This window comes from Perna viridis, chromosome 1, assembly GCF_037379345.1.
Source record: "Perna viridis isolate PV_CMFRI_1.1 ecotype Kerala chromosome 1, ASM3737934v1, whole genome shotgun sequence".
Classification (NCBI taxonomy): domain Eukaryota; kingdom Metazoa; phylum Mollusca; class Bivalvia; order Mytilida; family Mytilidae; genus Perna; species Perna viridis.
This window is the reverse complement of record NC_142445.1, coordinates 21,519,247-21,536,348: the sequence shown is the minus strand read 5'-3', so window position 1 is coordinate 21,536,348 and position 17,102 is coordinate 21,519,247. Positions and strand designations below refer to the sequence as shown.

Genomic DNA, 17,102 nt, shown 5'->3' with positions numbered 1-17,102 from the left:
AAATGCAATGAACCCTAAAAATTGTCGTAGTGTATTGTCAAATGGAAATCGGACATTACAACAAAACAAACCCGATGTGAAAAGAGAAAGTTTTCTAGGTTGGCTTTGATAAATTTCACACAATGGCAGCGGCAGCTGGCCCTATTGAGTTCGAGTTGGAGAGGACTCTTGGAGAAGGTGCATTTGGAAAAGTATTTTTATGTTGCGACAAAGATGACAAGGCCAAGAAGGTACCTTATGATTCTAAAGTGTTCTAAAAATGCATGAATAATTCACACAATCTTTATTATAATTTAACAAAACCAAAACACTGTTTGATACCTATTCAACAGTTCAATGATTATGTGTATGTACTGGCACCAGTGCTTTAAAAGCGAAACTGAAAGTGGTCACTGACACTGGTCAACTTTCTAATTTGTAGCAATTTGATATGACTTCATATTTTGGTGTAAAATCAAATGTGTTGCAATTATGGATGTCAAAGTGCAGCCTTAACCATAGTACAGAGTAAAATCAAAATTCATCAATTGTTTGTTAACCTGATTTGGATATGTACATGTATTTCAATACATAAACAGGGGTGGATCCAGGATTTTAGGTTAGGGGGGTGGGGGGTGGGGTGCACAAGTAAAATTTTGCGGAGCGAGCGAGGCGAAAATACTTTTGAGGTTAAATTTTGAAATATTCTTTTAGAGTGGGTGCAATGCAGATATCTTTTTTGGTAAAATTAGCGAGAATTAAAGTTTCAATCTAAATCCGTCTAAATCTTCCACTGACAACCCATGCCTTGCAAATTTTAGGGGGGCACACGCCCGTCACACCCCGCCTGAATCCGTCCCTGATAAGTTTCTCCATATGCAATCTATTGAGTCTTAGCCTTTCGATGGATTAGTATATTTGTCTGCTACTGATGGAAATTTCACCTCAGATCAGTTTTATCTTTTTTTTTAAATTATTTTTTGATTCATAAAACAAACTTTCAAATTTTGGTGTTTATAAAATTTTGAACCAGATTCAGAGGCTAGATCCAGACTTTTAGACTTTCCCTAAAATGAAAGTTGCAGTTCTTTAAATATTCCAGTGGTGATTATACACTAATGTCAACACAAATTTTAATTTTTCCGCTCTTCTCAGTGGAGATATTGTGAGTGGAGTCACAGTGTATCCACTCTCCACTCTGGAGTCACCATTTCAGAAATTGTAGTAGTTCACTTCTCCTGTCTATACCAAGATATATTTAATGATTTTGACTGTTTAATAACATTTCACTAACTGAAAGAAAAAAATATTGAAAAGTATTGATATTGAGCAATTTTATCCCATTTTTTATTTTAGTGGTGTCACAGTGTAGGATAGGAGTGACTCCACTGTGAAGAGTGGAGAAATTAACTTTTGGTTGACAGTAGTGTACAAAATGTGTAAAACCCACTTGGGGCTTGTTGGATTTTTTTGGTAGAAAAAATCACTGTAGTTTTCTTTTTTATATCTTGTTTGTTTTTCACTGTCAGGATTTTACTACAACCCCACCAAAGTTTTGTATTTTTTAATTGTAATATATATACAAATACAGGTACTAGTCTGTTGGAAGAATTTGATGAAGTATTTTATACTGGAAAGATTGCATGTCTTTTTCAATAGATAAAAATATTTTGATCAGTCTTGAATATCACATCCAAATTCTTCCTCCCATTTTTCAAATTTCTCAGTAGGTGCATAAAACATATCATCTTTTTTCTTTTTATACACAAATTTAGCTTTTCTAACTGCTAACTGAGATTTCAGAAAATAATCTTTTGTTAGGAAATTTTGTAAATTAATAGTTTCCATATTAGCTCTAATAAAATCAATTAAAAAACAAGGAATTCTAGACAGTATTTCATCAAAATAATTACTAACAATTTTATCTTTTATTCTATCAAATGAACAAATATATTTAGTTCTTGGATCTATAATATCACACAAATTTTGTTCATCTGAAGTGATAAGGAAACTTCTCACAAGGTACAAAATTCAAGATGTCTAATGAAAAAATATCATTTATACATGTCTTAAAAATGGGTTTTGCTAAAGCCTTCTACATGCAATAACTTCCTATTTGAGAAAGTAAATTGTATAGTACAATATACAAATCAGGATCATTGCTGTTGTATCTAACTTTCCTGATTCTGCCTTGTTATTGTCATTTGTTACCGTATATTTGTCAGTATGGTATTTGTGTTATAACCCATAATTCTTTACTTAGTACAAGTGAAAAATTAATTCTCCCATTTTTACATCAAAAACATTAAAAGAAATTTACATTATATCATGGTGTATGTTTTTTTTTAGTATGCTATGAAAGTAATTGACTTGAGTAAATCTCCAGCTGATGAAAGAGAAGCAGCTGAAAGGGAGGCCAGATTACTGTCAGACTTTAAACATGATAATATTATTGCTTATATTGACTCATTCCAAGAAAGGGGTGCTTTATGTATAGTGACAGAATTCTGTGATGGCGGAGATTTATCAGAACTGATAGAAAAGCGAAATGGATGCCCATTCAGTGAGGACAAGATTGTCGAATGGTTTCGTCAGATTTGTAGTGGTTTACAGGTAAACAAAATTTTAACATTTGATCAAAAGTATATTCATATATTGTTATATCATAAACCAAGACTAAACATCTATCCTTTAGGCATTTCACTGTATAACAAAGCATTAATCAGAAAGCTATTGATAGGCACAGAGTCGTTATAAAACTCATTCTTCTTCTTTTAAAAATGTCTTTAAGCTTCATTTTTACATGTAAATTTTTAATATTTAGTTCTTTACAGGTACTTTAACATCACAAACAGTAAAATAAATAGTAATTACTCATGTTCTGAATCACTTTTTTTTTTCATTTATATGTGATCAGATGTAAAAGTGGGCATGGGTTATACATTTTCAACATATATTGATGCAATATGTTTACAGGTCCATCCCCAGCCAGCCAGCCATGAAAGCCCAGTAACTCATCCCCAAGGGTTAAAATTTACTTTAAGAGTAGAAGGTTCTGGAATTTTGCAAGTTTCAAAATAATTGGTCAACTTGAGGAAAAGGAAAAGCACACATTAGCGTGTCATTTAAAAGGGTTATAGATGCAGGACCCATGTAAACAAAATTTTAAAGGTCCAAGGGTAGAAATTAAGGGTCCAGGACCTTGGACAACCCCCTGTCTGAACCCCCTTATCCCAAATTATTGACAATATGATTGACACTGAAATACAATGTACATCTTATTAATCTTGTGAATGAAACAGATAAATACTGGTAACAGAACATGATCTTGGTTACTTCATATTAAACCCAATATAACTTTTAATTTTATACATGTACATGTACTTAATTTTAAAGATACAAAGATATTTTCAACTTTTGACAGACTAAAGTTTTTATGAAATTCATATTATTGTTATTTTTTTTATGCATATATAGGATCTATGAACTAAAATTATTAAGCTAATACCATGGAATACCTTGTATCTTTTAAATTACCATGGTAATGACAAATGTAATTTTGAAAATAAAAGGGTAACTTATTACAGTACATGTACATTGTATCTATGTCTTTTCTGATATAAATTTGTTCGAAGAAAAGTCTTACGTACGAGGAGAAAATGTTAACAACACTCAAAGAACACTATTAATTAATTTTGGGATAAGTAGGTCACAAAACTGTATATACACAATTGTTTGCATCTGGAGGGCATAATATCTAATTTGAGATTTTCATACCTGAATTTGCTCATAATTGATTTAAAATGAATAAAAAAACTAGAAAAAAAGTTTCTTTTTGTTGCTTTTTGGATTTGTACAGATAGTACATGTAGGGGCATGTATTAAGTTCACATATTATACATCCTCTCATCATAATAGTGATTGTATAATTTTTATAGCATTACATCTTGAGAGCCTCCTCCTGTCATTATAGCATTACATCTTGAGAGCCTCCTGTCATTTAAGTCATTTAACACTTTAGTTACATGTACAGTAAATTATCTTTCTAGGGTTTGTTATTCTAGATATTAACACATCTCTTATCATTTAAGGTATGAGTTTTATTGTTTCAGTACCTCCATGGAAGAAATGTTCTGCACAGAGATATAAAGACACAGAATGTTTTCCTGACAGGGCCAGACCAGGTTGCTAAGCTTGGAGATTTAGGCTTGGCTAAGTATGTTGTTTTTCTTGTTAAGCAGTGTGTTTTTTTTCAGGCCTTTTTTAAAAGTCTCTGTTTGGATAAAAAAAAATGAGCAAATATCAGGCCCCAATAAGGCTTGCTTTTCAGATTTATGAAGAGGATTGATTGCATCTTATTATACAGTTTAACCTGTCTAAAGCAAACCATGAGTAAATTAAAGAAATACCGTCTATACCAGACATATATTGAAGTCCTGTTAAATCTGTTCATTTTTTGAACTACTTCCTAAGCTAATGGAAATTTTTTCAATTGAGAGGTACAGTTCAAATCACATCATGTAATTGAATTCCTGTTTGTAAACTTAATGATTTATGAAATAAATAAGTGAATTCCAACTTTTCATTCTTTTCTTTATTTTAACCAAATACTTTCTACTTTCAGAGTTTTAGAAAGACCCACTGCGAAAGCTGTTACATTCTGTGGAAGTCCATATTACATGTCCCCAGAAATATTTGCATGTAAACCTTATGACACCAAAGTGAGTATGTGGTCTACATAGTACATTTATATGAGAGTTAAATTTTCCATTTTTTATATTTAATCAATGTGTAAAAGTGTTGACTGTAGCACATTTTCAAAAGCACCAAGCATCTGCAAAATGTGTAACCATTCACAAATGAAACATTTCATTCCTGTATTTACAATTGGTACCTTTCTCTTGTTTTATTTTATCTGTATAAAAGTACCTTAATTTTTATTACTTAGAAAATAGGTAATATACAGTGGTCAATAAAAGTAGTCCAGTAATTGCAAGAAATGTGTTCCAGTGAGATTACCAGTAGCATATTTTGTTGATATGCAAAGTAAATGTAATTATATAATTGTGAAACTGCAGTCCTAAGTGATAATGTCCACCTATAATTGTATAGATTTGGTAATGTTATGAATATCATCAAACTTTATTAATTGCTTCATTTGTCTTGGGGTAGCATGTTCACTTTTAGTGCAGGACTCCTCTGATATTTTGTAAAGACAGAGTATGTGATGAAATAACACACTTACTGGTAGTAGTCACTGTTTCTCTACCAAACATGCCATATTTAGGGAGTCACTGCTGGTTGCTTGGAGTCAAAATAATGTGTCTGAATGAGGTGTCATGCCTTTATGGACTGTTGTTCTGTTAGCTAGCACAATAAAGATCCTGCTCAACATATCTAAAACACATCAGGGCCTGTTCAATTGGTTAATAGGGTATGTAAGTCTCGTCACGTGACTCCGTGATTTTATGAGAATGGGTCCTCGTCTAACATTCAAATGCATGGAGATTCGTCATTAACACATCAATGGGTTCAATATTAAAAGCAAATTTTTTTTTTGTGTGTATACATACTGATAAAAAATGACAAATATCTAGTTCTACATAATCATAATAAAAATGTTAAGAAAAGCATAAAATAGAAGATTTTGCATTGTGATTGCAGCGTTTCGATTTCCCGGAAGTAAACAATAAACTGCAGATAGGTCTTCGGATTTCAATACGTTCAACATCAGAAATTCCGGAAGGAAAACTGAAACCAAAACGAGACTTACAAACCCTATTGCTCTTTTCCTGAAATGTATGAAACGAAAGGAGGATAAACATAATCAATCAATCAGCCAAGCTTTATTCAGCAGGACAGGAATACATATCCAAGCCTTATTCAGTAGAACAACACATGTACAATATTGAAACAATTTCAAGATGTCAAAAAAATTGGGGTTTCTTCAGGTTTATGCTTGCCTGTTTATCTTGCTGTCTTGGCTATCAGGAGTGATTTGAAAGTTCTCCAAAAAGAATCTTTAAATATTATTACATGTCTTATACATGTATATGTTTTAGTACATGTATGCAAGTTTATCTGGATGAATAAACAATCAAAAGATGATTTTTTTAAATGACCACGTCAAATTTTCAGTTGCAAAATGACATTTGGATGGCGTAGTCTTGTTATCAAGGTCTCGACAAATTATATATATAGACCTTTATGAAATTATACCACACTAAGAAACTTGGGGTTGTGACTTGAACCGTTTAAGAATTAGGAGCCAAAAAGGGGCCAGAAACAAACATTTTTATGATGTCCTGTCTGAAAGTCCAGACAATGAATAGTGTATATGTAAATGAATCTCTTTAATACTACACCAAAAGGTGTCATACCACTAAAGGAAGGCAGGGTTTATTTTGGGGGTTTGTGACTTGACCCATTTAGGAATTAAAGGGTCAAATGGGACCAAAAAACCAACCTTTTCATTATATCTGGACAATAACTTGACTAAAAGTGAATGGAACTCTTGAATAATGTACCACAAGGTGCCAGACCACCAACTGAAGGTTGTGATTGATTTTGGAGGTTTTGACATGAACTTTTTAGGAATGATTGGCCAAAAGGGGCTGGAAGTAAGCATTTTCATTATATTCAGACATTAACTTGAGTATATGTGAATGGATCTTTTTTGATATTGTATCACATGGTGTCATACCACAAAAGGAAGGCCGGGATTGATTTTGGGGCTAATGAATCGAACTGTTGAGAAATAAGGTACCAGAAAAATTAATTTTCCTTATGTCTGTACATAACTTGATTAAAAGTGAATGAATCTCTTTGGCAAATGTACCATAAGTTTCCATACCACCAAAGGAAGGCTTGAACTGATTTTAGGGATTATTATTTTAACTGTTTTTAGATAAGGGGTCAGAAACAAGCATTTTCATGTAGTCTGGATAACTTGACTATGATATGTGTCTCTTGTGCCACAATTTGCATACCTCAAAAGGATTGCTGGAATTGATTTTGTGCGTTTTGACTTGAACTGATTATGATTGAGGGTCAAAAAAGAGGGTATGAAACAAGTATTTTCTTAAAACAGAGATAATAACGCGAGTAAAAGTGAATGTATCTCTGAAATTATGAAGTCTGGGATTGATTTTGGGGGTTGTGCTAATTTATGAATAAAGGGTCAAAAAGGGGTCTTTTTGATTCTGGTCAATTTCTTTTCCTGTGTCAATATTTAATCACAATAAAAATTCAGGGCCATATTTAGCTTGAACGGTATATCAATAAATGCCCCAACTGTCCTCTACAGTTGCATAAAGCTGTGCCCTGTGAATTATTTTGTTTGTTATGATGAGATTTAAACCAGGTATCCATTTTGTATTTCTAAATATATCTTTCTTATTAAATACTTTCTTCAATCAAGTTACAGATATAAATTAGTACATGTATGTTTGTTATTCTGTGTTGTCCTTGTGTAATGAATTCTAATGTAGATTTTCGTGTGTACATCTAAACACCCCCTGCAAACAAAAATTTGAAGTATATAGGAATGATCTATTGGCTGCTGTCTGTTGTTCTGTTTTGAGCTTGCTCACAGCATTTATAGTTAGTTCATTGAAAAAAATCTTTGAAACTTTGAACCCTATTGGTTTTCAAGGTTTTTTGTTTAAAACACATTTTTGTCATTGCTTGTTAATATTCAATATCAGATCTAGTAGGGTATTATTTATTGCATGATAAAATATAATAATGATTTCTGTTTTCAGAGTGATATATGGGCAATGGGTGTATGTATATATGAAATGTCCACATTAGAGAGACCATTTGATGCTATGCTGATGCAGCAGTTAGTTTTCAAAATTGTACATGGAGAGGTGAGTTATTTTTTAACTTAGAAAAATGCAAATTTTCAAATGTAAATACTGCACCATGCCAAAACTGTGTTCCATTTTTAATTTCCCAAATTGAATCTATACAATTTATCAAAAAACAAATGTGAAGATGTGTTGCAAGCCATTTAAAAAATTTGTTCATCATATGAAAGAGAAAATCTTAAAGAGTAAACCGTTATGAAGATTTTAAGTTTTTGTAACCAAGTTCCCAAATACCAGTGATTACATTAAAAGAAAAGTTATGGAGTCACAATTTACCTATAAAAACAATGTATTAATTGAGTTCAACTTCTTGTTATTTCAAAGTCATCTTATCAAATTTCCAACACAAATAGACATATAAACTTTTGTTTTTTATCTCCCTGATACTGAAGCTTTTATCAAAGATTGATACATGTAATATGATAGTTTCACAATATATCTACTGAAAAGTGTAATTTTACATAGATTCTGTGGGGAATTTTTAAAATGGATCTCACTTTTGGCACAGTGCTGTAGTAAATACATTATACATGTACTGAATTTGAAATTTGATGTCAAAATGATACTTGTAATCAGTTAAATAATTATCTTTGAAAATCACCAAATTTTTTATAATAATGTCATATTTTTTTCTTTCTCAGTTACCTCCTATGCCTAACGAAAAATATAGTCCACAGTTTTGTAAGGTCTTAGAGAAAATGTTGTGTAAAGATTCCAAAGCTAGACCAACAGCTGATGATGTTCTGGCAGATCCTTTGTTCAAAACATTTAAAAAACCAAAGGTTAGTAGTAAAGTATACAGCTAGTTTGTATAATGCTAAAAACTATGTGTGTTTCCTATTACACCTTTGAAAAAAATAGAGTATGTAGGTAGGGATTTTTTAACTTTTTTTTACATTGTATCTATGAGAGAAACTGTACATTCTGACATAAACAGTGCTTACCGAAAAGTGATGAAAGGGTACACTACATTTAGCTGAAAAAAATAGGGTGGGTCAGATAATACAAAGCACACTTCTTTTTTAATTTGGCCTAATTAAAAATGTGTTTTGAGTTAGAAACCACCTCAAACTCATAGGCTGCAGCGTATTTCCTTCTGGGATAGTTCAGTTATTGAATGAACAATAATGTTTAACATAATAGGCAATACATTGAATCTACAGTTTGTGGCATAATTTACTTTGAAAAAACAAAATTGTTGTGCTGTAATAATTTTTTTCTGTGTGTGGATACATTATTTTCAGTTTTAAGTTACAGTAGAAGTAACATGTATTGCAGATTCTTGTAAGAATTAGGCAGGTCCAGTAGTAACAGTTAAACTTTGTGCAGCAATTTTTATTGCTGACATGTATTCGATGCTCTTTAAAAACATTGCATAAACTCATAAGTGTAGATTTAGGATGTTGTAGAGAAAAATAATTTTTTTAATATCTGTTGAAATGAACAGCACGATTTTGCCACCATTTTTTAAACAACCCCAAAACGGTTATGGTAGTATAATGGTATAGCCATGTTATCATCTTCCAAAGACACTTGGTTATCATCAAATAACTATCAACAAAGTCTTGTTGAAATTTTATCCTGTGCTAAATGTTTATCTGCAATCAAAATTCAAAGCAGTATCAATCTTGAATGGTGTATCCATACTTGTCCAAGCTGCTCCAATTTGACCTTTGCAGTCATATCGAGCAACACTATGCAAAGCATTTTATTTCCTTTATCTCTCTTCACTACACTATCTTAGCACTTTTATTCTTGCCAAGAGTGTTTTCTAGGTGTGTTGAGTGCATTTAAAAGATAAAACATTATATAAAAGTATTATAACCACCTGTCTAGTTATTTACATGGACATATTTTGTATATACTTGCAGACACCTCCTCCTAAAGTACCCCCAAGAAAAAGTGGATTTGCTACGTCTATGGGTAAGGGAGGATTCCAGAGTATTATCATGAGTGGGACGGTAGAAAACAAATCAAAGGCTTTTGACATGGGTGAATTAGTGAAAACATTAAATGACAAACAGAAGAAGTATGCTGCTAGTGTTTTGGCCAATTCAACTGCTGGTGTAGAGAACATTATGGAAGAAACAATTACGGACAAGAAGAAAGACTATGACAAAGACAAAACTATTAAAAGCTTGAGTTTCATGTCCAAAAAGAATCCAGTGACGGAAGAAACAGTTGATGTTGAACTTGAAGAAACAATGAAACCAGTGGACCCTAGACAAATGGTGAACCTTGTAGTACATACACTTACACAGATCTTCCCAAGGGTAGGTAAAGACTTCTTGGTTTCAAAATGCCAAGTTAGCAGTTTTAGATAGCATAATTATTTATAGACTGATTTATATAGTACTTATTCTTATCGATTTTTATTTTTTACATTATATTTAATGGTAAATTTGGGTTATTGTTATGTATATATATTTTACAAATATTACTGAAACAGGCCTTTTCTTAATTTCCCAGAAATTAGAATCATGTTATTTTAAAGAAATAACCTAATCTCAATAAATAAAAGCACAATTTTGTCTAAATTTTCAGTGGACCTGAAAAATATCTCCAAAGACATGGAACCAGAACTGTAATATATCAGTAAAAAAACACCATAGAAATTACATGATTGTTATATCTTTTATTATAATGGATAATGTATAAAAAAATAAGAATTAACACTTTTTCAATTATAGTAATTTGTATGCAAAGCCTGAGTTATATTTTCTCTCATAGGGTGCAGATGGTGAGAAAGATCCAAATCCCATAGTGTTTGCAGATACATCAAAAATGGCCCCAGATGAACTATTGCTGCATCAAATATCTAATCTTCAGGCGTAAGTACTTTTTATCTATGTTTCCAATGGTAAAACAGGACAGGTGTGGTATCCGCTCAACTCTGTCCATCCATTTTTCATGCTTTGGGTGTACTTAATTTGTGTAACTTGTAACTCAAAAAAAAAAAGAACCAATATTATTCAAACTATATACAATGTTTGTATGTATATGTAGATGTGCACCTTCTATTATGGAGTTGTTTTCCTACATTTTTACCATGTTGAAGTCAATTTGTCACTCCATGTTGTGAATTACTTACTTTGTGTAATGTGAACTTGAACAGAATGAACTCAATATTCAATCCTTGAAGAATGTTTATTTACATATTGAGGACCTGCACATCCTATCATAAAGAATTCTTTTTTAATTTAAACAGTGATTCTAGTATCCTGATGGAAGGATCTCTACCCTTGTAATTTCTTTTTGTGATCCTCTGTTTTTTATATGAATTCTGGAATATGAGTTTTGGTGTATCAGGTTACAGATGTTAATAGAAACTTTTAATTTTTTAGACATTGTTGTAAAGTATTAGGGATGCAGCTATTTAGGAGAGCGTATGACTTATTAGATGCTACTGATGATAATATGGAACTAGAGGTATATATTTTATTTTATTGTTGTCTCCTCAGAGAGAGTTTTTTCTTTCATATTCCTATTTTCCTATTACTTTTCAAAAATCATTTTCCATATAAAACTAATGCAATAACATTGCATATATGAGCACTATGGTTAGTTTATAAATATGTCTAATTGTTTAGGACAATGGCAATTCACAGGGTAATATGATAAGTTTGTATAATTATACCCCATACAAATATTTGCAGGGATGAAATGTTTTTGACTCATCTGTTCATAGCATTTCCTTCAAACTTCTATGAATGTTGAGTTGCAATAAAACTTAAATGGCATTAATTTTCACAGAAATCTGTCCCTTGTTGTATAATAGTTAAATAGGCTTGTTGCTTGGATTACACCTCCATATTTTGATGGATTTCCTACAAAGTTTGTACATGTAGAAATAAAATCTCAGATGGGATTAATTTTCACTGAAATCTGTAAAGGGGTACCCCTTGTTTTGGTATAGGGACCAGATAGTTCTAAGGAATGAAAATGTTGGGTTGTGAGGTATTGTGAGTATGCTAACTAAGGTATTTTTTTTTATTAAAAAAGCTTGATTATTTCCCGACTTAAATGATGCATTGTAATATAATCTTGAGCTTCATAGTTTATTATAAGGGAGAAAAGATTGATACATTATACATGTTTTATCCCCTTATTTTTATAGAAATATTCCTTTTCTTAGAAAAGGGATTTTGCTAATTCTATAAATAACTGACTTTGTTTTTTTGTAGGAAAAGCTCATTAAGCTGTTGACACCTGAGAAGTTTGCTTTAACTGGAGTACAACTCTTTTATTGTAAAAACTTTGAGTATAATTTGGATAAACTTTATGCAAAAGGTGGACAAACATTTGCATAGAAAGTGGTACATAATTTGAGTGAAAATGTCAAATCATATTTAATTGTATATGGGTATGATCTGTTTAGGAGTTATCCCATTGTGTGAATGATTTAACAGGATTAATTATATATACTGCATTTGTCTGCTTTTCTTTCTAACTGTGAAATAATCAGTATAGACAACATAAGTTGGGTTCTTACCAAATTTATCATCCCATCCTTTTTATGCCTCAAAGTCCTTCTCTTTCCAGATTCATGATTAGCTAGCTCATGATGTACCTGTGATTACATGAATTTGTAAAAGTTCAGAATCTGTGTATGGTTATGACTTAATTTGAATAGAGCTTTAATTTATTTTCTAGTACATGCTTATTAAAGCATGACAGCATATAATTCAGAAACCAACATTTTCTCAATTTTCATCCAAATAACAGAAGATTAGTACATGTAGTTGTAGCTTATACTTCTGTGTGGATTTCTATTTTATATCATTGCAATAAATATATAGTGTGTAGACTTTAAGTTTTAGGTCTGTCTGTCTGTTCATTTTAGGTTCCTGTTTCAGGTTATTATGATGTGATCACATTGTCATTAAACTTGATACTATTACCATCTGATAATTTGAATAGAGCAGCAGATTTATTATCATTATTTTTACAGAGAAACCTGAAATGTGGAAATGTAACTTTAAAATAAATTATGAAATTATGACAATCACAATATGATTTCTTCTGATTTAAATACAAATAAAAGGGTTATGAATGTGGACCCAAATGATAAAAATACAAACACTTTCGAGCTTATGGTACATGTATAAATCATTTTATGATTGGACTACTTTGTGTTTTGTCAATATATTTGTTCTTGGTGTTTTCAGTAGGTAAGAGTTAGTAGTTTTATCTTTATTGGCTCACCAACAAGCTTTTATCATCACTTGGCATCTGTCGTCATCCTTGTCTGTCATCTGTTATTAACTTTCTTTAAAAATCTACTCCTCTGAACAGAATTTAATAAAACTTAATAACAATCATCCTTGGCGTGTATACTCCCAAAATTGTATCCATTATTGTCCCTCACCAAACAACAAGGCCACTATTCCTAGTAATAGAACATAGGGTTATCACCATATATTTTTATTTATACCTCCAAAACCATTATTGATAGAAAAAATCTGAGACATCTTATGCTCTTTGGCTCAAAGAGGTCTATCTACCTTACTAATTTCAAGATAAACAATTAACTAATTTGTAGTTATTGCCTTTTTTTGCTGATTTTACTTTTTGGCAGTTTTTGCCTATTTTTTTAGAGAACGAAAGCAGATTGTAAATTGATAAAGTGTTCGGTATTTTAATATCTATTTTTGGTGCAAATTTCAGAAAAATCTGTTGACTTCTTGAAATAATGGCCATAGAAAATGTCATTTTGACCATTTTCCTGTTTTTGCATGTTGTTAACAAAACATACAGATTGATGATTACTATAAATTCAAAAATATATATATATATATATATGTACGGGGTATAAGTATGTAAAGATCTATGATGCAAATGTGGGAAAATGTTTTGATTGCATTTTTTAATGATTTTTTTTTTATTTGGTACTTTTAGCATGTTATTCAATTAACATAACTAGAATGATGATTAATATTAAAATGTTCAGTAAAGAATCATCTGTGCAAATTTGGTCAGAAGTGTTTGACCTATTTACATTTTGCATGTATTCAACTTTTTAATGCTGTTATATCAGATGAGTGATCCAGGGTCTTGTTTTTAAAGTTGTACATGTAATTTGTTTTACAAGTGATATTTGTTATAATTGTTTGTTTAAGTGCTTTTTATAATGATACAACTTATATGGACATAAAACAATGCTATTATAAATTTTTGTTTCTTGTTTTTTAATATATTCTAGAACAATTTGGATAATTTGTGAAATTTTGTGCTGAACTTTGTGATACTGCTTATATGCATGATTATAATTTTAATTTAATGATATTTATTTAAATTTGTTTGGAATTTTATTGTGGGGAAGCTTAAGACTGTATAAAAATAGCTCAATATACAATGTATGAACATTCACGTAGAATTTTTATTCACTTTTCTAATGTATTTATATTATTTGTAATATACTGTGTAGAGGTAGTTAAGGTGAGTAGTTCTGGGATTTATCTTACCTTGATTGAGTGGCAATGATAGTTAAACTGGACAATTTACAGGGAGATTTTAACTTTCTCTCATTTCATAGGTTCGATAGAAAGTTTTAATCTCTTTGCCCATTGTCCATTTAACTACCTAAGACATTTCATCAGTTGATTGTTATTCAGTCAAGAGAAAATTAACTCTTTTCCCAGAAGTATATTACTTGCTGTAATTCCTTCATAGTCACAGCTGATGGAGTGTAGACAGATGTAAACATAATTATTCCATTATTCAAATCTACTAATGTAATTTTATATTAATATTGATAAAATTATTTTATTTTGAGTGGTAGAATTGGTTTATTTTCTTATTTTTCCATTCTTTTTTTTTTAATATATTTTGCTATTTGTAGAAGCTAAAAAAGTCACATTTCTGTTGCTTTTTGCTTCGTTATATAGCTTTCTCTGTCTTCATTTTTAGCTCGCCTGGCCAATCCCATGTGAGCTATTGCCATCACTTGGCGTCAGTCTTCATCGTCCGTTGTGATCGTTAACAATTATAGAAAACTTTTCTCCTCTGAAACTACTTGAATAATTAGAACCAAACTTGGTATATCGTCAAAAAACATGGCTGCCGTTACTAAAAATAGAACATAGGGGTCTGACAGTAGTTTTCCGCATATATCTCCCAAACTGTTAGGTTCAGTTAATTCTGGCATGGGTAAAAGTATTTTGCATGATGAAATCTATCTCTGGTAAAATTTTGGTTTTAATCCGTTAAGCCATGTTGGAGTTATTGCCCTTTTTAACAATTTTTGCTGTTATTAATGTTATTTCTTTCAAAAATCTTCTCCTCTGACACTACTTGACCAATTGAATTCAAATTTGGTATGAATGTTCCTTGGGGTGTCCTGCATACAACTGTTATGGGCATTTTTGATCCTTCAAAAAACATGGCCGCTGTTGATAAAAATAGAACATTTGGGTCAGACAGCAGTTTTTCGCATATATCTCCAAAACCGTTAGTCTTAGCCAAATTCTTTCAGTTGCTGAAATGATCCTTATTATTAGGACTACAAAAGTCTTCAGGGATATAAGTTATCAGAGGACTCCTTGCAAGAGTTATTGCCCTTGAAAGGTTAAAAATGACTTTTTTACAGTTTTCAGTCAATATCTTGAAAACTATGATAGATTAAAAAAAATCCTTTCCATAGACTTCTTGAGTCAAAATTGTTGGACAACTTCTTGTTAAATTTATTTGAAAGGCAAAATTGAACCAGGTGACCAATTCAGGCTCCTGGGAGCCTCTTGTTACTTGTTTTCTCAGAAAACAAAAATTGATTAATCCTTTTTATTATTGAAATAATTCAACATCATCAGCAAGAAATTTTACAAAAATCTTGTAAAATTCACATATGACTTTGTAAGAGTATTTGCCCTCAGAATTATATATTCTACTTTCTGTGAAATCATAAATTATTAACCTTCAAAGTTCTTACCATCAAAATTCTCAACAAGCCGGAATAATACAGGAATGTATAGGATTCAACTAGCCAGAAACAAGATAAGTACACATCATTTCAATAGCCGAATCAATTTTAACTAGCCCTGGGGTTCAGGCTAGTGGCTAAAGTGGAGCACTGCCTTGGAGCTAATACTTAAATTCACACTATACTCAGACAATGAAATGATTAAACAAATAAGAACAACTTGGTATCAAACTAATTATTTGTAAGTACCAATCCATATCAAAGGTAGAGGTGACCCAAATAAATATATCTTGTTTTAGTCTTTGTATGCTATATTTCCATGTTCTTTTTGTGTACAGATGTGTATTTCTGTAGAAAATCATACATTTAGATTCCACTTAAATCAACTAGATCAGGAACAATAACTCTTGAACAGTGCCAGTTTCATACAGATATGCCTGTTTTGCACACTTGAAAATAACCTGCTATGCAGATTATTGAGAATGCACCACATAATTGAGGTCATTTCTTAATAAGATAACAGTCATACGTAACAAATTATGTATCAGAGTATGATTAGGTTAAGAGTGTGTATGCATTTTTGTATAGCATATTTTCTTAGTATTGTACATATTTGATTTAGAAAACCAATCTTCTTGAAGTACATTAAACTGTGTGTATGTGATATTTAATTTTCACAATAAAAGATGTGTTTTCTCCTTATATTTAATCCTTGTGTCACTTTAAACATAATGACATAATTAAAAACTACATTTTGCATTAATAATGATTGATTGATTTATTCAGTTTTTGTATCTCTAAAAATTATTTTAACAGAGCAAATGGTTGGCATTATCGTTATTGTTTTAGATATAAAAAAACAAGTTCAGAATATATACACAGCCCTATATTAATTCTACGAGGAGGAATGACCCGGCCAGCGAATGCGTTATTTTAATATAGCCTAGCTGGCCGAGTGGTTTGGGGCGCTGGACTTTGCTTCCTTTGCCTGAAGTTTCGTTTTGCACGCCGTTTCAATGATGGTTGAAAAACATCTTATTCTATATAAAAGTTGATTGATTGATTGATTATTGGGGTTTAACGCCCGAGCAGCAATATTTCAGCTATATTCAAGCGATGAACATGAAATGGATGATAAAATGAACATGAAATAATGATGTATATATAAAAGTGCAGGGGATATTTATATGTGTTGGACCGGTACTTATGACCTATTAGATATTGATAAACCCATTAAGGATTATCATACTAAGTCTACCTTAATCGTGCTATTTTCACCTGCATTTACCTTCCCAATTATTTCTAGAAATAATTATTAAATGGTATGGTAGTCA

At 31.3% G+C, this 17,102-nt stretch overlaps 1 protein-coding gene across 1 annotated transcript; it reads left to right on the top strand.

Annotated features, from left to right (window-relative positions):
- LOC148627761 (uncharacterized) lies at positions 1 to 14,624 on the top strand. Its single transcript, XM_088578324.1, has 10 exons — positions 1 to 230; positions 2,329 to 2,592; positions 4,092 to 4,195; positions 4,604 to 4,700; positions 7,743 to 7,850; positions 8,492 to 8,632; positions 9,722 to 10,123; positions 10,581 to 10,681; positions 11,195 to 11,279; positions 12,035 to 14,624. The coding sequence occupies exons 1-10, from the start codon at positions 123 to 125 to the stop codon at positions 12,158 to 12,160; spliced, it is 1,536 nt and encodes a 511-aa protein (XP_088434450.1). The 5' UTR covers positions 1 to 122; the 3' UTR covers positions 12,161 to 14,624.
- Positions 14,625 to 17,102: the final 2,478 nt, after the last annotated feature.